This window comes from Oncorhynchus masou, chromosome 1 (genome assembly GCF_036934945.1).
Source record: "Oncorhynchus masou masou isolate Uvic2021 chromosome 1, UVic_Omas_1.1, whole genome shotgun sequence".
NCBI classification, from domain to species: Eukaryota; Metazoa; Chordata; class Actinopteri; order Salmoniformes; family Salmonidae; genus Oncorhynchus; species Oncorhynchus masou.
In genome coordinates this window covers 22,964,992-22,975,037 of record NC_088212.1, presented here as the reverse complement: position 1 = coordinate 22,975,037, position 10,046 = coordinate 22,964,992, and the positions used below count along the sequence as shown (strand labels likewise).

The window sequence follows — 10,046 nt, the reverse complement described above, 5'->3', positions numbered from 1 at the left end:
CATAGTGAAGAAAGACATCTGCCACGTTGTACCTCTTACAGCTTAGTGGAGCTTCTATATTCATAGTGAAGAACGATATCTGCCACATTGTACCTCTTACATTAGCTTAGTGGAGGCCTATACTTAAGGGACTAGCATTTCATAGTCTCCCTTACTCTGCAATGCTCGGGCAACATCGTAATGCTGTCTTTGGCTGGCGCTCTGTTTTCACTGCCCTCACTGTGCTCCCTCTGTCTGCTCTGTCTGCTGGCAGGCGTAAGTATAGATAGAGAGATGGCAGAAAGAGTCTCTAATCCACTTGAAGAAAGACCCCTGGGAGCAGCCCAGTGTAGGCCTCTCACTGCACTGTCCTCTGACCCATGCTGGCCACTTTGAATATGGGGAAACACACACACACCTGCTTTGTTCTCTCTGGTGGCTGAAGCAGTGGCACAGCCAGAACTTAAACCCCAGTAATATCCGAGTCAGATAGGTCCTGGTTGGGTTGGTGTTGAACTTTTGTCATTCATTGTCACCTCAAACCTGTTTTTGGAATATTAAAGCAATATATTGTAAAGCTACAATATAAGCCCTGAAAATGAGGCCATACCAGGGACCACTGTGTTGGCCATACCAGTGTGCTGCCTCATGTTGGGATTGGTTCAGTTGGGAGCATGTACCAGGTCCTGAGGCTTTCTGTCTTTTCTATAGTGGCAGGCAGGCAAACAGGCAGGGAGGGAGGCAGGCAGGCAGGCAGAAAAGCAAAGTGCTCTGATCAGAGCAGAGAGGAGAGGGAGTCTTGGGAGGCTGATTTCACTGAAGATAAGTTATCTATATATCAGGATGCCAGCTGCAGTCTGGAACATTAGAATAGCAAGGCAGATCATGCTAGGAGACGGGGTGTTCTCACTGGGAGAAGCCATAAGCGAGAGATGATGGCCATCTCCTCTCCAGCCGTACCATATATTTTCTAGAGTCTGATACGTACTAGTTGATGTGGGGAAAATGAGATTCACTTCATTTCCTACTTCTTTCCTTTGTAATGAAGGTAATCCCATCTGGGAGTGTTTTAGTAGGCTGTGATTAATTCACATCCAGGGGAAAGGGAAGGAAATGTCAGTTTTAATGGAAAGAACCAAAACAATTCTAGGTTTCACCGCCTTGCAGTGAAGCTATACTGGCAGAGACCCCACTCCTACTTTCCATATGTTAATCTATTTTCTGGGGGTATCACATCTTTGTTGCATACAGTAGAGTCCTAAAGTGGCACACATTTTCACAAAGCAAGGTATATTATTCTGGTTAATATGAAGTATACTTCATGATCGTATTATTCTAAAAACAGTTTGTGTTTTAGGTAATGTTGAAACCTTTCTTTTGCCATTAGTAATTGGATTCACTAGCAGCTACACCAACATCTCTGTGTCCTCTGTCATGCTTTCTGCTGTCCCCTCCATCATGCTTTCTGCTGTCCCCTCCCTCATGCTTTCTGCTGTCCCCTCCCTCATGCTTTCTGCTGTCCCCTCCCTCATGCTTTCTGCTGTCCCCTCCCTCATGCTTTCTGCTGTCCCCTCCCTCATGCTTTCTGCTGTCCCCTCCATCATGCTTTCTGCTGTCCCCCCATCATGCTTTCTGCTGTCCCCCCTCATGCTTTCTGCTGTCCCCTCCCTCATGCTTTCTGCTGTCCCCTCCCTCATGCTTTCTGCTGTCCCCTCCCTCATGCTTTCTGCTGTCCCCTCCCTCATGCTTTCTGCTGTCCCCTCCCTCATGCTTTCTGCTGTCCCCTCCCTCATGCTTTCTGCTGCCCCCCTCATCCCTCATGCTTTCTGCTGTCCCCTCCCCCATGCTTTCTGCTGTCCCCTTTCTGCTGTCCCCTCCCTCATGCTTTCTGCTGTCCCCCCCTCCTTTCTGCTGTCCCCTCCCTATGCTTTCTGCTGTCCCCTCCCTCATGCTTTCTGCTGTCCCCTCCCTCATGCTTTCTGCTGTCCCCTCCCTCATGCTTTCTGCTGTCCCCTCCATCATGCTTTCTGCTGTCCCCTCCCTCATGCTTTCTGCTGTCCCCTCCTTCATGCTTTCTGCTGCCCCCCTCCCATGCTTTCTGCTGTCCCCTCCCTCAGATTGGAGAGGCTGAGCAATGACACTATTCCCCCGGAGCTATTCCCCTCTCCTCCCTCCCCTTCTCTCTCTTTCAGCTCTCCTCTCTCCCATCCTCTCCTCTGTGAGACTATGAGAGTGCAGTCAGATCCTCTTACGATGGGGGTGAGGTTTTAGGCAGAAGTGTCTTGATTATGCAGTCAGATCCCCAGGAGAATGAGGAAATGGTTCTTCATCTGAAATCTAAAAGGAAAGTGAGGATCTGAATTAGTTATTTCTAATGAGCTGCTACACAGACAATTTGCGGGTGTTAAAATCTCAGTGTTGATTGTAGTGGGGTTAACCCCAGTAGGCTGGAAATTGACACCCCCTGCAGTGAATAAATGAAGTGTTTCTTGAATCACAGTGGAATCAACACCGTGTGGTGGTGTTACTTGACTGTGTTGAGTTAATTTCCATGAACTCTTTCAAAGTGAAAAAGACATGGGAGGGGCCTCTATATTTACATTTACATTACATTTAAGTCATTTAGCAGACGCTCTTATCCAGAGCGACTTACAAATTGATTTTTCAAGCATGCTTTGTGGAAGGTTGCTTTTTAGAATAGTTTGTTTTTGGCCATATATCCATGTTCCTGCATGCACATGGATTAATTGATCTTACACTACACAAAGATAAATAACATACATTTCTGTAAACTAATCCCATCTGTAAGTGGTAGGACTTATTTATTGAGATGGTTGTTCCAGTTTAGGTAGTGTCATCTATCAATCTTCCTTACCTTGGCAGTAATTCTAACCTCAGTTGCAGGGGATTAAAATATCCAATTGTTGGCTATCCTAACTCTGGTTGGATGCAAATAGAAATCATATAACACTTTGCGAGCCAGCATAATGTGACTTGCCAATGTGGCCTGCAAACCAGGAGTTTCAGACCACTGTGTTAGGGTAAAACTGTGATGTTGAAGTATGGTATTGTGAAAAAAATGTGATATATTGTCATATAAAATACAATATTTATAATAAAATATTAACTTAGGTACTCTGAAAGCCATCCAATGCATCAATCATGTCTCTGTCACTAGCAAACTCAGTCATGGGCGGTACTGGTACCTCTAAAATTCACTCGAAAGGCACACTGGGAAATAAATATGCAAATAAGGCTTTACACCCTACAGTGTTAAAACAACACCTCAAACCTAGTTACTGTAACACCACAGATGTTGATTCCTTAACACTGAGAAAGTGTTAACAATATCAGCTCTAAAAATAAAAATGTTTAAGTTGGAATTTGCAACGTCCTTGGTGTTAGGGTTCCCAACACTCTTTGAAAAGTGTTAGTTTAACACTATTTTGAGGTAGTCACATATTTACAAGAAAGTATAAAATGTAACACTGTGGTTGTAAAAATTCAATAAGCAAATTTGCTGTGTATTCACTCTCTGTGTCAAGGCCCCCTCTGCATATCAACATCCATGTGAAATCATTCATATTCTCCACACTGTCTCTCTCTCCTGGTAGATGCTGCAGATGATGTAGTAATGTATTCTAAACCACTCCGCTGATACTCTATTACACATAAGTGTCTGACACAAAGCGCATGATAGCCCCTGTATTATTAGGTAATACAATGCATAGGCCGTCTTTTCCAGAGACATTTAAGCAATAAGGCACGAGAGGGTGTGGTATATGGCCAACGTACCACGGCTAAGGGCTGTTCTTATGCACAACGCATTACGGAGTCCCTGGATATAGCCATTAACCGTGGTATATTGGCCATATACCACAAACCCCCAAGGTGCCTTATTGCTATTAGAAACTGGTTACCAACGTACTTAGAGCAGTAAAAATACATGTTTTGTCATACTTATGTTATTATGTCTGATGTATCATGGGTGTCAGCCGATCTGCATTCAGGGCTGAAACCACCCAGTTTATAATTAGATTTATCTCACATACAAGTCCTTCATGAATGCTGGAGAAATTTGACATTGGCGTGAAATGCTAGATAATGGTTTTAATAATACACAAGGAATCATTCCTCATTGTTTTCAGGAATGTAATGTTTGGAGATGGGAATGAATGGTATATTGAAGCTCTTGAATTTCCTCAATCGTTCATAATGCAAATGATATATTGTATGTTTATGATGGATAGTGGTACAGATTGTAGTATTGTCAGTCTGATTGTCTGTTTGATTGTGACCAGGATGCTGGCTACAGTGGGAGCAGACTTTGACTTGAGAACTCTGAGGGCAGTACGGGTCCTGAGGCCACTGAAACTGGTGTCTGGAATCCCTAGTAAGTACAATAACTTTGGATTCACTGGAAAAAGGAGAAACAATATTATGTTTGGATATGTACATTTTTGAAGTTTGCCATTTAAGCGTTAAAACATGTATTTCTATATTTAATTTTTATTCATGTCATCTTATGTCATTCTGATAACCAGAAATGTTAAATGAAGGAACTTAAAGGGCCATTTGGGGTCTCTCCTGTGATGCGTGTTAAAACTACAACATGAGAGTGTTGTGCACTCTCTCTCAGGTCTTCAGGTAGTTCTAAAGTCCATCATGAAAGCCATGGTGCCTCTGCTGCAGATTGGCATGCTGCTCTTCTTCGCTATACTCATGTTCGCCATCATCGGCCTGGACTTTTACATGGGAAAGTTCCACCGGACCTGCTTCAGGACTGATACAGGTATGCACAATGCACATCGCTATGAAATCTTAGTCACCTGTGTTTTGTGTAACTGCTATAACTTGCATATGTAGAGTTGATATAAATGATGTACTGAGCTACAGCCTATAGATCTGGGAGCTACTGTAAGCATGTTCGTCTGTGTTTGCATGTTTGCGCACAGAACTTACCTTGTTGTGTTTGTGTGTTTCTCAGGTGAGCAGGCAGCAGAGTTCCCCTGTGGTTTGGAGGCTCCAGCGAGGACCTGTGAGAATGGAACTGTGTGTCAGGAATACTGGATCGGTCCCAACTACGGCATTACCAACTTTGACAACATCCTCTTTGCTATTCTGACCGTCTTCCAGTGCATCACCATGGAGGGATGGGTGGACATCCTCTATAACGTGAGTTCACCCTACTGTACATTTTACTGTGATGTAACAAAAGTTGACCTATTCTATTGGTCAACTTGTCCTTCTGTATGAGAAATAAATATTCCCAAACATAGTCTGGGACAGTTGTGGGATTACATAAATATCAAATTAATACAACTGCTGGTGCAACAGCCTCATATTGTTGATAAAGTATTAGGCTATTTCTTCACATTACAAGTGCAGCAATGCTCACACGGCAGTAAACTATAAGCGCAAATGTTCAAAAATGCGATCAGAGGGAAAATGCCATTCGCAAAAATGACCTCAAATGCGATAATGCATGTAATGGTTTATTATAAAGGTATATTTTTATGGTGAAAATTATCTTCCCCAATTTTGAAACTCACGTGCTGCCTATGTATGCCAGTTAGGCTCTACACTGGGGTGGCAGTAGCCTAGTGGTTAGAGCGTTGGGCCAGTAACCGGAAGGTTGCTGGATCTAATCATTTTGTCTTTACATATACTAAATAATATGTGTGAAATGAGTTTTGATTTAGAATGGACAATTATCATGCACCTGTCTCAGAGCAGGGGGAAAACATGTCATCTATGCACTTTAATAGCAAACGTTCATGCCAGCCAGCTAGCCTGTACTCCTATTGCAAAGCGAAGCAATGTGCTTAATATTAGGAAAGTTGAGAAATAAATATAGTAGGCCTGGCCTATAGAAAGCTGATGGGATCCTCCTCTTTTTAATAAACTGTTTTCTAATGCAATTGCATAGCCCTATAGAAATGTTGCGCACCATGAGCTCATGTTTTCGATTTGCTCTCTTTTCCATGTTATTCACTATAGAATAGGACCTTTTTTGTGGAAATGTTTGGAGTGGGGAAAAAACTTGTGAGAAGATTTGATCTTGAATAGTGACATGTAAACTGGTTGTTGTGTGCATGGAGCGTTGTCCCAGGTTGGTAGTACAGTCCCAGTGCACCCTGGAGGCATTATTAGACAGAGACGGAGTCTGCTGGATGTGGAAGGCTGAGTCACAGGGCCGCTTCATGTTAGAGACAGACTCAAGGTTTATTCCTGGTCAACAAATCCCAGCCTGTGACATTTGCATAAGAGTCACATTTAGATAATGAAAAAGGATATGCTTGTGTAACAGTGTGAAATGTTTAATAGCTTGAGTGAGAAGACAGTGTGTTTATTCTCTACAACCTGTGGAGCCTTTCCTAGGAATGGGATTGGATTACTCAATAGCTGTTTTGCTGCCGAAAGCTGTAAAGTTGGGACAGGGAGATGGTGTCAATCTACTATTTTGCAATGAGACTTTCTGTGGGTGTTTTTAGGATACTGTTGCGTTCAGAATTGATTCATTTATACACCACTCTCAGCATTTGTCTCTTGGTAGGATTTTCTACAGCATTTTTAAACAATACTCGCTGAGCTCCAATACTTGACAGTAAATTATCAATAGCTGATAGAAGCATGTTGTGTGAATACAGTAGTCTCTATGTTAAACCATGCACATCCATGCACCCCGTGCTCTATATCAGTGGTTCCCAAACCTTTTCACTCAGCCTGCGTGTCACGTTTGTTTGTATTTGCCATGGGGTGGAAAGAAACTGTTGCAGTTTTAATATACACATTTAGTCAAGTTTTATGTGTGTTCATGTGATATCTGAGTCAAACATTACAACAATATCAATGAGTTAAAAAAACTAGCTAAAAATCATTAGCTGACATGGGCTAGTTGATCTGGACATTTCTGACAGGTTATGAACATCTCTCAAATGTCTGCAATGACTGACATGACAAGAAGAAAACTGCTGATGCACTACCAACTTTCAAAATGGCTCCTTGTGCACATTACTATTAAAACTTCCAAGAGTAAGTTGAAAGCCTGACTGAGTGGAGGGGGTTCTCCATCCCCCCCCCCTTCCGACCCTACAATTTTGGAACCACTGGTCTATATTAAGGAGGCTCCTTCAGAAACAGCCAGGGATGGACACATGTGGTGTCTCATTCCCAGCTTCATGCCCGCTCTACTGCCACGCCTGATGGGGAGCAGCATATGCCAGTCTTCTGGCGCCCGCCACTTCACTCTGCTACACCTCTCTCTTCCCCGGTGCTTAGCAACACAGTGCCATTCTGCTACCCCGACGCTGGCAGAGGGAGGAGTCTTCCAGCTGAGGAGGGATCTATATCTTTCCAGCTCTCTCTCCCCTGAAATAGAGGGAGGGGAGACATGCTCAGAATGCTGAGAGTGACCAACTATGTGACTTCATGATGGTTTATCTGAAATCACATTCCTCTGTCAGCTGTTACTCCAATTCACTTGAAGTGTCCTACTGAAGTTGATCCACTCTTTATTGACTGCTTATCAAGTTTGCTGAATAGATCTGATCCTTGGTTCAGTCCATAATAGTACACATTACATCTCTGCGTTCAATATTGTGGGGCATATTTTCCCCCTTTTCTCCATCAGCATTAGACACTGGCCGTGTCTGAATAGCCATACTTAAACTGCATACTATGTATTCATCGTCAAATACACGGCCGGAACGCAGTAGCGGATCCTGACTGGCTGAGTAGGTGGGGAGGGCGGGTGGATTTTTCCATATTCACCAGACATGCATGGCATTAACCAGACTGATAATAGCTCATTTCCAATTCTATTAATTTAGCTATTAATTTAATTATGATTTAATTATTAATTTAACCCTGAATAGAATAGGAAGGGAGTTGTAAGCATATTCGGGCTGGTTATAGGCAGACGATCACATTCAACCTATACCTTAGCCATCTACTGTATCCGAGATGGGCTGTATGGGACTGAAGACAGAAACAGATAACAAATATTTATCAGTGAAACCAAAGTGCCGTAACACATATTCATTCAATCAAATAGCCTAGTACAGACACCAAAACGTTACACATGTTCAAACCAAAAGGCTATTGTACGGAGAAACGTGGACAGTCGTGTGCATGGCCAAGTCAGACCCACTGGACAGCAACATAATAAACTAAAGCATTGATCATTGGGAAAGAGATCAGAATGACTGCCAAGGCTTGATCCATAAATTACATAGGTAGTCTAGCCTACAAAACTAAAACAATCTATATGTTCAAATCAAAAGGCCTGAATAAAATGACATCATTACAGCAGCCACATCCTGAGTCCAGAGTGCCGATGCATTCAGAAATAAAAAAGGCGGTAAAGTATTTAGTTTAAAAGTCTTCTGTCTTCTGTTTTCAGAAGCTTCGCTATTCGACATCTTCCCAATTAAGTAGCCTAGTTTTGTTGTTTTGCTACTTGAAAAGAACTAGGGCATATCACTTGCTGCCCATCTCTTCCAATGCATTGTGGAAAAGTGTGCATCGAATTCTACTTGATGAAGAGGCAAAATTAGTATAAAATTCACATACTCTCAAACATTCATGCTTGATTGCATTGTTTCCCGCTATTCGTTGATTTTGGTAGCACATTCCCATATCTAATTGATCAGCCGTTGTCAAAGCCAAAATGAGAATGACATCCTGGCATTTAAAGTATACTCGATTTTCAAAATGTTGCAAATGTATTTTTTTGCATACTCAAACGGCCTACAATTTAGGATTCAAGTATGGGTATTCGGACACGGAGAGTGTCACAATTAGCATGATTAATAATCACATTGAATGACTGTCTTTTAATCCAGAATTAGCCTTTGAGCACGGGAGGGAGGGCATGCTGAGATGATCGTTTTCATCATAAGGCTGTTTGTTCTGCTCGGTCTCTGCCTGGTCCAACTGATAGCCTGGTAATGTGGCCTCAGGTTCGGGAGGTCTGCTCAAATACGACAGCTGGTGTTTCTGATTGAGGTGTTGGGGCAGAGAGACAGCCCTCGTTGGCACATCTAATTTCCTGTCTGTCGTTAGGGACCTGTGTTCTCTTCATCAGCCCTGTCATCTATCAGCCCTGATAACTTCACCTAATGTACTGTATGTCTCAGTCTCAGATAGAACACTCAGATGGCATGGGAGAGAACGCTCATATTGGATGTTCGATCCACAGAAATAAATAGTATTATATTGTATCTCTATGGTTCGATCTCTCAGTCATCTTGGGATAGTTATATTCCTTTAAAGTTGTGTCCATCAGTATTGTTGTTTCAATCATCCAATCCCAATGAGTGCTAATCATATGGATGTTTACAGCTAACATAAATTAGAAGCTACTGACACTGTTGTCTTCATGTTCCCTTCTCTTTCTATTAAATCTCAAATCAAATCAAATCAAATCAAATTTTATTTGTCACTTACACATGGTTAGCAGATGTTAATGCGAGTGTAGCGAAATGCTTGTGCTTCTAGTTCTGACAATGCAGTAATAACCAACAAGTAATCTTAACTAACAATTCCTAAACTACTGTCTTATACACAGTGTAAGGGGATAAAGAATATGTACATAAGGATATATGAATGAGTGATGGTACAGAGCAGCATAGGCAAGATACAGTAGATGGTATCGAGTACAGTATATACATATGAGATGAGTATGTAAACAAAGTGGCATAGTTAAAGTGGCTAGTGATATATGTATTACATAAGGATGCAGTCGATGATATAGAGTACAGTATATATGTATGCATATGAGATGAATAATGTAGGGTAAGTAACATTATATAAGGTAGCATTGTTTAAAGTGGCTAGTGATATATTTACATCATTTCCCATCAATTCCCATTATTAAAGTGGCTGGAGTTGAGTCAGTGTCAGTGTGTTGGCAGCAGCCACTCAATGTTAGTGGTGGCTGTTTAACAGTCTGATGGCCTTGAGATAGAAGCTGTTTTTCAGTCTCTCGGTCCCAGCTTTGATGCACCTGTACTGACCTCGCCTTCTGGATGATAGCGGGGTGAACAGGCAGTGGCTCGGGTGGT

General features: G+C 42.3%; 1 protein-coding gene across 1 annotated transcript in view; it reads left to right on the top strand.

The window, feature by feature from the left end:
• LOC135539461 (voltage-dependent N-type calcium channel subunit alpha-1B-like) overlaps positions 1-10,046 on the top strand; it is a 183,754-nt gene that overhangs the window by 68,955 nt on the left and 104,753 nt on the right. The window contains exons 4-6 of the mRNA XM_064965362.1: positions 4,281-4,372; positions 4,619-4,771; positions 4,967-5,154. Coding sequence (XP_064821434.1) covers positions 4,281-4,372; positions 4,619-4,771; positions 4,967-5,154 — 433 coding nt within the window. The remainder of the gene's footprint in view (positions 1-4,280; positions 4,373-4,618; positions 4,772-4,966; positions 5,155-10,046) is intronic.